General features: G+C 41.3%; 1 protein-coding gene across 3 annotated transcripts in view; it reads left to right on the forward strand.

The window, feature by feature from the left end:
* The first annotated feature begins 4,605 nt into the window (after nucleotides 1–4,605).
* Nucleotides 4,606–13,184, forward strand: part of LOC133619687 (phospholipid-transporting ATPase ID-like) — a 98,180-nt gene continuing 89,601 nt past the window's right edge. For all 3 annotated transcript variants that reach the window (XR_009817456.2, XM_061980904.2, XM_061980905.2), the window contains exons 1-4: nucleotides 4,606–4,832; nucleotides 11,879–11,962; nucleotides 12,056–12,114; nucleotides 12,180–12,293. Coding sequence is in view for 2 of the 3 variants with exons in the window: in XM_061980904.2 (XP_061836888.2) it covers nucleotides 11,908–11,962; nucleotides 12,056–12,114; nucleotides 12,180–12,293 (228 nt within the window). In the remaining variant the exon portion in view is untranslated. The remainder of the gene's footprint in view (nucleotides 4,833–11,878; nucleotides 11,963–12,055; nucleotides 12,115–12,179; nucleotides 12,294–13,184) is intronic.

Consider the following 13,184-nt stretch of genomic DNA (forward strand, 5'->3'; position numbering starts at 1 on the left):
GAGACGTTTTTGCTGTATGGGGGGTTGTACCAGATGATGTCGTTTCGTTTTCTGTTCTTTTTTGGCTGGTTTCCTGGCGTGGGTTCATAGGTGAGGGTGAAATTGTATCCGCTTTCATCAAGGGCTTTTTGGTACGGGGGGGTTGCTTGGTCAATTTCAGCTTTGCTAGATGACAGCATCGATAGCCTTTTATTGATTCCAGTAGGTATTCTTTTCGTGGTGGTGGGTGGGTGGTTGCTGTCATGGTATATATATATATATATATATATATATATATATATATATATATATATATATATATATATATATATATATATATATAAATAAATAAAAGAAATACTTGAATTTCAGTGTTCATTTATTTACACATATACACACACATAACACTCATCTACTCATTGTTGAGTTAAGGGTTGAATTGTCCATCCTTGTTCTATTCTCTGTCACTATTTCAGAACACACACATTATACAAATATACATTATAAAACCAATAAGAAAACGGGAGCTCTAATTTGGGAGTCTGAATTAGGATCAGAAGTTCCTATATAAACATTGCGTACTCACGTCGCCTTTTTGTATTGATTACTGCAGCTGTGCACTGGATTCATTCACAAATACAAACTACAACTCACAAACACTTTAGAGTTAGGCTCCACCATCAGAATGTGTACTTAAACTTATAAAGATCACATGGATATTATTCAGTGAGTTGATTCACCAAAACTAACCTGTTATACAGAAGGAAAAAGCACACAGGACGTTTCAATTGTTCACAGACTGGTCGCTCTCATCAGAATGACAAGACACTTTCGGTCTGCAGGTGATAGCATTCAATTGGGAAGAAACGCCCTACTGCCCCCTACTGACCAATGTGAATACTGATAAATGTGGAATGACAGCTCCAAAAACGAATTCAAACCACAAAATAAAATAAATAAATCAACACAAAAATGTGACACATTATGGGTGGGTCACATATGCATGTACAGTAGATGGCAGTATTGTCCTGTTTAAAAGTGTCACAACATTGCTGTTTACGGCAGACAAACTGCTTTACAGTAAACGAAAACTTGACTGCTGTTGTTGTGTGTTGTTACTGCGCTTGGAGGACGTTAATGAAACTGCCTAACAATAAACCCACATAAGAAACCAATAACTCGCCCTCGATCATTCTACAGTTATAACGTGATTGGGCAGGCATTGTGGGAAAGCAGACGTGAGAACAGGCTGTCAACACGTCACTCAGGTCCGCATAGAGCTGTAGGGGGTGTGGCCTCCAGCTCCGCAAGAATTTCGGGAGAAAATTTGTCCCGGGAGGTTTTCGGGAGAGGCGCTGAATTTCGGGAGTCTCCCGGAAAATCCGGGAGGGTTGGCAAGTATGGGTCAAAGAAGCACAAGGCGGCGGCAACACAGCCCAGTATTATGGGCCACCTTGCTAAATGGAGACCCAAGGGTGTGACATATGCCGAGACAAAGATGGCTATGCTGATAGCTGCAAGTCCGTGAAGGATATGTTCCTGGATTCAGAGATCGCTCGCCAGTACTCAAATGGCAGAACAAAGGCTACTCAAATAGTGAAAGGTAAGTGTTTTTTTCTTTTTTAAGTAATTTTTCCCTTTCAACCAGCTTTTCCATGATGTGATCCATCTTGCGATTCAGTTCAGAAATCGCCCCAATCTGTGATCCCTCGGCCCGGCCCAAACCTTCCATTGCGACGAATAGCCTTTGGACAGTTGGCCATTGCATACTCGGTGCAATAGTGGACAAAGTTGGCACAACCAGTAATATAACCAGTGTTGGGTTAGTTACTGAAAAGCAGTAACTAGTTACTTCATTTCAAAAGTAACTCAGTTACTAACTCAGTTACTTACACCAAAAAGTAATGTGTTACTGTGAAAAGTAACTATTTAGTTACTTTTTTTTTTTTTTTCTTTTTTTTTTTTTAAACCTCCCATTAATGCCCTTTTAGCCTTCATTTCAGTACTGTTATTGCACTGGAGAATAATACAATCTGTTGATCAACTTGACATGCATTTGCATCACTGAACTCTGCTAGGCAATGTGGTCTACATACGACAAAGATATTTTACAAAGGCCAATTTGTTTCTGTCCAGAACAAATTGACAAAACTATTTTAAATAGCTGCAACATAACGTACATAAGTAACAAACAGCATAATAACAGCATAGATGTAAACCAAGAAAGGCACACACTACATACACAAAGTCTAACCAGGCATTTTCTTCCTCAAGTAATTCTGATACAAAATCATGTCTGAAGCCCAGAACACTCTACACATTTCCCCAGTTTTAGTTTAGAGATAAGGAAAGATTGGCCTGGCCCACTAGGATCCCTCTTTATGTTTGTGAACTTTATAGTCTATACATTTAGAGTGATGTGATAATCAAACACTCTAGAAGTCTAGAATGAAAGAGTATATAAGAGAATTGACAGCAACGTTCCCTCTCAGGAGCGCACCTGTGCAATTGTGCACTGCTCAAGCGTCCTCTGCGCACGGCAAATCTATGCCATGCACAAAATCAAATAAAAAAATAAGCGCATAACAATTTTCGACACGACACGGACACGACAGAGAAAACCGTTTTCGTCATCGTTCAAATATTGTAACGTCTGTCGAGACGCTTTGAGAACATGAATTCCATCCATCACTTTACTGAGCAAAACTCTTTATTGTCGGCCATAAACACATCACCAAAACATTAGTAAAAAAAATGATATCTAGCAAAAGTGGTCATTTTCTGCAGTACAAACCAGACCAAAAGCAACTTTGTTGTATCAGCAGCAGCCGCTCGCTCTTTCTCACTTGCGCCAACACATGCACATATGGCACTTAGCCAGTGATGCGTTTACAGCCACACAAAAAGTCGGACAACTCCAACACCACACATAAAGTGTAATTCCAGGTCATTACACTATGATTTACCAATCAAATGTGTGCTTATTCTAGTGTCATTTATTTAGGAATCTTAATTTATAAATATTAATCATTAAATGCTGTTAGTTTTTTAAATAAATACTAATAAAAATATATTTTTTACAAACAGGAAGTTGCAGGAATGTACACATGATCCCCTGCTTACATCTCATTGTGCAACATGTGAATGTTTTAATGGGAACTAAATGCAATGTCTGAAAGGGTACAAATGATTTCCAAAGCAGGACCTCCACCCAGACAAACAATACAAGTACACAGTTCATGAAAAACAATATTTGTTGCTATTGTCATTGTAAGTGGGCCTAAACACTTATATTAGAAATGGAAATGACTGCTGTCATTTGATTCTAATAATAAGAGAATGTTGTCTGTCTATCTGTGTTGGCCCTGTGATGAGGTGGGGACTTGTCCAGGGTGTACCCTGCCTTCCGCCCGAATGCAGCTGAGATAGGCTCCAGCGACCCCGAAAGGGACAAGCGGTAGAAAATGGATGGATGGATGGAGATTGAAGTTGTTATTTAGTCAGGTTTGGGACAGGTGTGCTGCTGGTGTAGCCACAGTGTGCACGTCTAAAGTTGCTCACATGGGCTCCACTCAATGCTCAGGGAGTTTTTGCGTTTGCTCACACACATGAGCAATTAGAGGGAACATTGACTGACAGAGTGTGTGTACCTTCAGCGGTGAATGATGAGCAGAGGCAGAGTTAATCCTGAAGTGGTGGTGGTGGAGGTAAAGTGTCATTGGAGTCTCTATCTCTCTTTACTAGCTTCGTCGAAGCATGTTGCTTATGTAGCTTGTTTCAGCAGATTTGAATTGCTGTTTTGGGCAGTAGATGGGATCTTTGATCCAAAGCACAATTTACATTTAACTAAAATGTTCTTTTCTTTGTGCTCGACAAAAGAAAAGTAGTGAAAATATCTCCATGTTAGCAAACTCGACTTCTGGCTCCGCCATGATCAGACACGCCCCCTCCCCTCCCCACACCCACACAGAGCGCTGGTCTCTCTCTCTTCTCCGGCTTGTGACACAAGAAGAATCAGAACGATGACACAGCAGCGCTCCGATAAAACACACTTTATACTACATAAAAAGTAACGTAAAATAACGCAGTAACGCATCATGTAACGGTAACTGAGTTACTGAATATAAAAAATAACGCGTTAGATTACTAGTTACCGCCGAAACTAACGGCGTTACAGTAACGCGTTACTTTGTAACGCGTTAGTCCCAACACTGAATATAACACAAGGCACGGTGATATACAGTATCCAGTTTTTTCAAATAAGTTTCAGGTGCATTCATAAAAAGCAAGTCTCCATAATCTAGCAAAGGCATGAAAGTGGTCAGAATCAGGCATCTCCTAAATTGTAAGGAAAAACTTGTTCTGAAGAAAATAAACTAATTAATTTGAAATTTAGCCACAAGTTTTTTTTAATGTGATTTAAAAGACAAGTTCTCATAAATAACAATGCCCAAGTACGTAAAATAGAACTATGGTTTGAGTGGACACCTGTCCAAACCAAACCACACCCACCATGTTGGTTCTGATTGGCCAGAGCTGTTCATCTTTACCGTTGTTTTACTGCCCATCCAGTGTCACCAGCCAGGTCCAAAGATCACTTCATTGTTTATTCAAGCTCACGGGGATCACAGCTCTTTCATTTTGAACCTGAAACCTCGACTGGTGTCTCTTCTCTCACCGTCTAGGTTCCATCCAGCCGGGGGCCCCGGCAAAAACCCGCAAGGCCTCCACCGATCGGGACCTGGCTAAAGTCTAAGAGTCCACGTGAAGGCCAACGGACGTGTTTCCTTCTTTAGACCATGTGTCTAAAAAAGTAGAAAGCAAGGGACCCATCAATATTGGTTCTGTTTAAGGTATGTGTTCATTTAATCTTTCACCATTCGTACCATTGATCAGACTTTAGGTCTGACCTGCTTTTGATTCACATTTTGTGAAAACTAATGGAAGAGATTACGTTATTTTTCTAAAGATTCAATCGGGATTTGGATTTAAAGCTGGATTTAAACATTCAGTGTTCACAAACATGTGTAGGGTTAAATTAATCTTACAGCTGCTTCTCTGGTTCTGACTTCCTCTTTCAGTGGTTTATTAATACAATTCACACAGTTTCAGATGGTGAAAGTAGATTAACATGGATGACTCTGACAAAAGCAAATCATATCACCACTTAGAATCTTTGTGGTTCGAGATTATCCCTCTGAGATATGCAGAGGGTGCAAAGGGTTGACTAAGGAGTGGCTGTCGTTCATTTTTTCCCCATAACAATGTTGCTCATTCATTTGTTTCTGACAATAGATAAGGAATACCGTATTTTCCGCACCATAAGCCGCCCTGGGTTATAAGCCGCGCCTTCAATGAACGGCATATTTCAAAAACTTTGTCCACCTATAAGCCGCCCCGTGTTATAAGCCGCATCTAACTGCGCTAAAGGGAATGTCAAAAAAACAGTCAGATAGGTCAGTCAAACTTTAATAATATATTAAAAACCAGCGTGATGTGGGCGCGCATGGAGTCGTATATCAACATGGACGGAGCTGCGTGAAAAAAGCCACCCGGCCTCTTTGCGTAAACTTCCCTTAACCACTCGCTCATCTTTTCTTCATCCATCCATCCCTTCGAGTTAGCTTTTATGATGACGCCGGCTGGAAAGGTCTCTTTTGGCAAGGTCTTCCTTTTGAATATCACCATGGGTGGAAGTTTCTGGCCATTAAGCTAGAACCACAGTGAAGGATGACTTCTCATTCCCTGTGGTGCGAATATTCACCGTACGTGCTCCCGTTGTATCCACAGTGCGGTTCACAGGAATATCAAAAGTCAGTGGAACCTCGTCCATGTTGATAATGTTCTCTGGCCGGATCTTTTTTTCAGCTATCTTGTTTTTACAATATGCACGGAAAGTAGCCAGCTTTTCTTGAAAGTCTTTAGGCAGTTGCTGTGAAATAGTAGTCCGTGTGCGGATGGAGAGATTGCGTCTTTTCATGAACCGGAAACCTGTCGCTTAGTAGGAGCCATTTTGTGGTCTTTACAGATGTAAACACACAAAGGAAATGAAACGTAATATCCGCGCGCTTCTTCTTCTTCTACGGGGGCGGGTGGTTGCTTACAGTAGAAGAAGAAGCGCTTCCTGTTCTATGGGGGCGGGTGCTTACCTTGGCGGTTGCTTGCGTAGAAGAAGAAGCGCTTCCTGTTCTACGGGGAAAAAAGATGACGGCTGTTTACCGTAGTTGCGAGACCGAAACTTTATGAAAATGAATCTTAATATTAATCCATATATAAAGCGCACCGGGTTATAAGCCGCACTGTCAGCTTTTGAGTAAATTTGTGGTTTTTAGGCGCGGCTAATAGTGCGGAAAATACGGTAGTCATATTTTTGGTTTGCTTTAACTATGAATGTTGTGGGACTGTATTGGAACTGTACCTCTGGACTTGCAAACCGAGATGGTTTGAGTTTGAGTTCATGGTGGTACCCCTTTTCGAATAAGGTGTGTTTCAACTCAAGTCGGATCACACTCTGCAGCCTCCAAAATGTTTTACGGAGTTCTAGAGAGAAGAGTAGAACCGGCTTTAGAAGCAACAATGGAGTTTTTGTCCTGGATCTACTTTAACACTTCTTGCAAGGGTACTGGAGAGTATGAGAGTTTGCCCAATATGGGCTTTGCGGGCTTGGAAAAGACATTAGACCAGGCCTGGGCAATTATTTTGACTCGGGGTGCCAAATTTAGAGAGTCTGGGGGCCGGTATATCTGATTTTTAAGAACACTAATACAAAACCTCACAATTATGTGTGATTGAATGCTACAAACGTTATGACAGACCGCCTTAAAAAACGGAATGGAATTTTAACTTGTTTTACTGAGTGAGACACCCAGAATGTACAAACCCCGTTTCCATATGAGTTGGGAAATTGTGTTAGATGTAAATATTAACGGAATACAATAATTTGCAAATCATTTTCAACCCATATTCAGTTGAATGCACTACAAAGACAACATATTTGATGTTCAAACTCAAAAACTTTATTTTTTTTTTTGCAAATAATAATTAACTTAGAATTTCATGGCTGCAACACGTGCCAAAGTAGTTGGGAAAGGGCATGTTCACCACTGTGTTACATGGCCTTTCCTTTTAACAACACTCAGTAAAGGTTTGGGAACTGAGGAGACACATTTTTGAAGCTTCTCAGGTGGAATTCTTTCCCATTCTTGCTTGATGTACAGCTTAAGTTGTTCAACAGTCCGGGGGTCTCCGTTGTGCTATTTTAGGCTTCATAATGCGCCACACATTTTCAATGGGAGACAGGTCTGGACTACAGGCAGGCCAGTCTAGTACCGGCACTCTTTTACTATGAAGCCACGTTGATGTAACACGTGGCTTGGCATTGTCTTGCTGAAATAAGCAGGGGCGTCCATGGTAACGCTGCTTGGATGGCAACATATGTTGCTCCAAAACCTGTATGCACCTTTCAGCATTAATGGCGCCTTCACAAATGTGTAAGTTACCCATGTCTTGGGCACTAATACACCCCCATACCATCACAGATGCTGGCTTTTCAATTTTGCGCCTATAACAATCTGGAATGTGGACTCGTCAGACCACAGAACACTTTTCCACTTTGTATCAGTCCATCTTAGATGAGCTCGGGCCCAGCGAAGCCGACGGCGTTTCTGGGTGTTGTTGATAAACGTTTTTTGCCTTGCATAGGAGAGTTTTAACTTGCACTTACAGATGTAGCGACCAACTGTAGTTACTGACAGTGGGTTTCTGAAGTGTTCCTGAGCCCATGTGGTGATATCCTTTACACACTGATGTCACTTGTTGAAGCAGTACAGCCTGAGGGATCGAAGGTCACGGGCTTAGCTGCTTACGTGCAGTGATTTCTCCAGATTCTCTGAACTCTTTGATGATATTACGGAGCGTAGATGGTGAAATCCCTAAATTCCTTGCAATAGCTGGTTGAGAAAGGTTTTTCTTAAACTGTTCAACAATTTGCTCACGCATTTGTTGACAAAGTGGTGACCCTCGCCCCATCTCTTGTTTGTGAATGACTGAGCATTTCATGGAATCTACTTTTATTCCCAATCATGGCACCCACCTGTTCCCAATTAGCCTGCTCACCTGTGGGATGTTCCAAATAAGTGTTTGATGAGATATGTTGTCTTTGTAGCATATTCAACTGAATACGGGTTGAAAATGATTTGCAAATCATTGTATTCTGTTTATATTTACATCTAACACAATTTCCCAACTCATATGGAAACAGGGTTTGTACATGAAAATAAGGAATGTGGGATTTACAATATTAACTATGACCGATAAAACACTGAATATTGACAACATATGAACGTCACACCCCCTCTCCATCGACATATTTTACAATCGAGCAAAACGCAACAAAAATGCAACAAACACAGTGAAATATGAACGTGAAGGGTAAAAAAAACAACCCACCTACTGATACATCTGATTTATAACTAAGTTTTGGAACTTTGCTGTAAAAATCTCCTTCCGCGTCTGTCCCTGACACCCGCATTTCAGGCTGCCACTCTGGAAACACTCTGTGGAAACGCTCCCCACCCACACTGCTTAGGGCCTCCTCTGAGCTGCTGTGACTTAGATTACCATAGTAACTAATTAGATTACCACAGTAACTCATTAGATTCAGTGTTTCCCACAGGGCAGGGATCTATTTGTGGTGGTGTGGTCGGGGGGTGGAGGGTGGCGGCTGCAGCGGCGATGACCAAGAAGAACGCGGAGTTGGAATATAATTACAACACTTTATGTACATATTTATATACAGATTTTAGTTATTCACTGAAATATATTTATTAATTGTGGTTCTTACAAAAAATATATCTTATAAAATATAAAAGCTAAAATGTCTCTTAAAGCTCTGCCCCTTTAATTAGTGCATACTTTAGCCTACTACTACAACCATATTATTTACCAGCAACATAAAGTGAAACAGAGGCAGAGGTGTCCTGCCACAGTCAGTCAACCTCCTCCTCCTCCTCCTCCTGCTGCTGCTGAACAGGTCGCACTGGAGCTAGTCGCTCTATGTTTTGTCGTGGTCCTCTCTATAAGGCACATAAGAATATAAATTAGGACCCTTTTCATGAGAAAAGTGCATTTCTGATCTGACCCTGCTTTATTTTTCAGTGTTTGCTGAGTCTCACCTGTTCCCTCCACCCTAATTTTTCTACTTGCCCGACTTCTCAAATCTACTTGCCCCAATATTTTTACTTGTCCTGCCTAGGTTTTTTTCTGGCTGTGTAGTGCTCATGGCTTATATCTTACTAAAATCCTTCCCGTTGACTATTTACAACACTACACAGTATTTATTATTATTATTATTATCTATAATTACATTTAAATGGCATAGCATACATGTAAAATTAAATGCTATTTCACATTCTTTGACCAGTAGCAGTTACACCCATCTGAACAGGTCAGCCACCTGTTTAAAGCCCGATCACAGTTGAAATCTTGAAATGAAGGGCCTTTAATGGCCAAAACATTAACCTGGACAACATTTTAACAGCTGGTTGGCTCAGATTTTATTCTTTTCATTGCATTCACATGCTGCAGTGGACAGTGGACATTTTAGCTTGAGTATTAATGTAGTATCTGAAGCACCGTCTCCACGTGTGTTTATTGACAACAGGGTTATAACCTGGACACGTTAGCTCGTCGGTATGAAAACAGGTGACTGTTATTACGTGCGTCTGCCCCGGCCCCCGAGTCAAACAGCGGCGATGTTAATGAAGCAGCGTCAGGCTGCTCACCGTCAGTGAAACGCTCTGTGAAATCGCGGATTAACGTTAAATATATGACGAGCCGCGAGCGATGCAGCTATAACCTATCTACCTATAACCTATATTACCCTCGTATTTTGATCCCGTCCGTCTTCGTCTTCTTCTTCTTCTTCTGGCCCACCAGGTGAATTAAGTGCTATTGGCGGAGTTACAATGCATAGTAGGCTACCGCCACCTACTGCACCGGAGTTGTAACTACAAGCAACATTCACAGACAGAGTCCCATTGCTTTTATGAGCGGTCGAGCGAGTCAAAAGCCGAAAAATCCATTTGTGGCGGACGTAATTCTTTCGTGGCGGGCCGCCACAAATAAATGAATGTGTGGGAAACACTGAGCTTACCTTAGTAACTAGTATATCATGCAAAAGCGCAGATTTCAACCATTGAACTACTTTGTATAGTTCAAGACTTACGGTCATTAGAAAACATCACTGCACAGCTACAGTTTCGATCTTAAGGATCTAAAAAAATATTTGGGAATGTCCGGTGGGCCAGATTGAAACATGCTTAATTTTATATATATATATATATATATATATATATATATATGTGTGTATATCAGTGACGTGCGGTGAGGTTGATGGCTGGTGAGGCACTGACTTCATCACAGTCAGATTTACAAACATATGAACCCTAAAGAGTATCTTATTCACCATTTGATTGGCAGCAGTTAACGGGTTATGTTTAAAAGCTCATACCAGCATTCTTCCCTGCTTGGCACTCAGCATCAAGGCTTGGAATTGGGGGTTAAATCACCAAAAATTATTCCCGGGCGCGGCGCCGCTGCTGCCCACTGCTCCCCTCACCTCCCAGGGGGTGAAGAAGAGGATGGGTCAAATGCAGAGGACACATTTCACCACACCTAGTGTGTGTGTGTGACAATCATTGCTACTTTAACTTAACTTTAACTTTACACATACAAACTGTAGCACACAAAAAGGCACATTTAATAAAAAAAACGTTATTATGGTCTTACCTTTACTTAGAAATTAAGTCCACAACTAAAGCCCTCACTTCAACTTTCCACGTGCAAGATTGAATCTATTTAAAAAAGTGTAACCGAGGGTTTATAAATGTCGCCTATACTGTATGAAACTACAAAATAACAAACACGGAGGCTCCAGTTTACACGAGGACCACTTTATTTACCTTCTTTCAAAAACCTCCGCAACGTGACATCACTTCCGCTCTTAGCGCCTTCAAAATAAGAGCTCAAGGCATATACTGTATAACAGCGCATAACAGGAACTTAACATCACAAAGAGGAAAGCCCAGGAAAATAGGTTACAAAAGTTATTTAATAAGAAGCCAAAAAGTGCAAAAACAATAATGTTTGTGTTGGAGGAGTTGTGAATTAGCTACACCTGCAGTCTGCAGGTGTATCTAATGTTGTGTCCCTGCAGTCATTCACAACTCCTCCAACACGAACATTATTTGTTTTTGCACTTTTTGGCTTCTTATGAAATAATTTTTTTTAAATAGATTCAATCTTGCACGTGGAAAGTTTAAGTGTGGGCTTTAGTTGATATAACAATTCTACGGCGGGGGTGCAGGAGGCGAGCCTCACACAGTGCGTCTTTTGCAGCCGTTTTATGATCGCTCAGCACAAGAAATACGTTACACACATACAGTTGTTGACAAAATACACTGTACATTATATACCTCAGCTAACTAAACTATGGAAATGTATAATATAATTCATATAGCAATACGGTCTCACTGCACAGCAGGCCAGCAGTTAGCCGAGTCATTGCGCAATCCATGTTGAGGCACTGAGTGACGTGCCTCAACTCTTCTCAGTATTTGAACGGCAAATGTGAAAATTCAGCGATTTTGAATAAAAATAATCTAAAACTGGTGAAGTTAAATGGAAAATAACTTTATAGTATAATCACTGGATACATATAACAATTAAAAAATTTTTTTTTCTTTTTACATTTTTTTTCTTTCCATGATGGCAGGTGAGGCCCCGCCTCAACTGCCTCTAGTGACTGCACGTCACTGGTGTATATATGTGTGTATACATATATATGTTTAATAAATAATAATAAATATGTATGTGTAATAAAGCCTCCTTCTTCTTCCAGGTGTGCAAAATGAAGAAACAGAGCTAAAGATGGGATCTGTGACATCATACTTTGATCAGCTGTGTGGTCAGCAGCAGAAAAAGGGTGAATATTCCCGCTTCTGGTTTTGATTCATTTGTGTTGGGTATAATATATATATGCTGGGTTTTTATATACAGTATGTTCTCCAACCAACAGAGGAACAGAGACTCTTGCAAGCCAATGACAGACCTTTCAACCTTTCCTACCACTATGCAGTGAGTACAGGATACGGTACAAGTAGAAAGGGAAAGTATATTTGTTTTTATTCCGTCTGTTTTAGAATAACGCCATCAAGACGTCCAAATACAACATCTTCACCTTCTTGCCACTCAACCTCTTTGAGCAGTTCAGGAGGCTCGCCAACGGCTATTTCCTCTTCCTGTTTGTACTTCAGGTAGGTCTATTTACACTGGTCATACCATTAGGTACACCTGCACACTAATAAGACCCAATATAAAAATCAGGTAAATGTTTGTCAAATGTGTGTTAACAACATCCGCGAAAAACCGTCGGACCGGAACTCTCTAATAACTAAAGTTCCTTGGGTGGATAATGTAAACTCACTACACCGGTATGTTTTAGTGCTTTCATGGCGAGTTTACTGACAGATATAAGTAAGAACTTTACACTACTTTATATTAGAAATGGCAACAGTGGAGGATGAATGTCACATAACAAGAAGATAGAGAAGAAGAAGAAGCTTATCGACTACACAAAGGCGGACACGTGCATTTTTTCAGGACTTATGCAGATCCCAAATACAGATCAGCAGGTACCAGAAGCTAAGAAAAACAAAACGCCAGATAATATGTCTTACCTTATACACTAGAGATGCGCGGTTTGCGGGCTCAACCGCGGAGTCCGCGGATTATCCGCGGATCGGGCGGATGAAATTTAAAAAAATTAGATTTTATCCGCGGGTCGGGTCGGGTCGGGTCGGGCCGGGTCGGGTCGGGCGGTTGAAATAAAAAAAAATGAGATTTTGAATAGATTCAGGCGGGTGGCAGTTAAACCAATTGGGAAATATATATACATAGTTAAATGTTGTTACCCACATACGAAAAACGAGCAGGCACCTGCTGCATATGCCACAACAGAAGAAAAAAAAAAAAAGAGATGGACACTTTTACGGAGCGGAGAAGGCCCCCGACGCCTCGCCGGGGTCCGGGACCGAGGCCCCTTCCCCCGAGAGGGCCCCACCGGGAGCCGTAGCTGAGGCGATCCGCGAGAAGGGCCCGACGCACGTCCAGGGTCACCACCGCACCGACACCCCGCCTCGTCCGCC

The sequence above is a fragment of the Nerophis lumbriciformis genome, linkage group LG20, assembly GCF_033978685.3.
Source record: "Nerophis lumbriciformis linkage group LG20, RoL_Nlum_v2.1, whole genome shotgun sequence".
NCBI lineage: Eukaryota > Metazoa > Chordata > Actinopteri > Syngnathiformes > Syngnathidae > Nerophis > Nerophis lumbriciformis.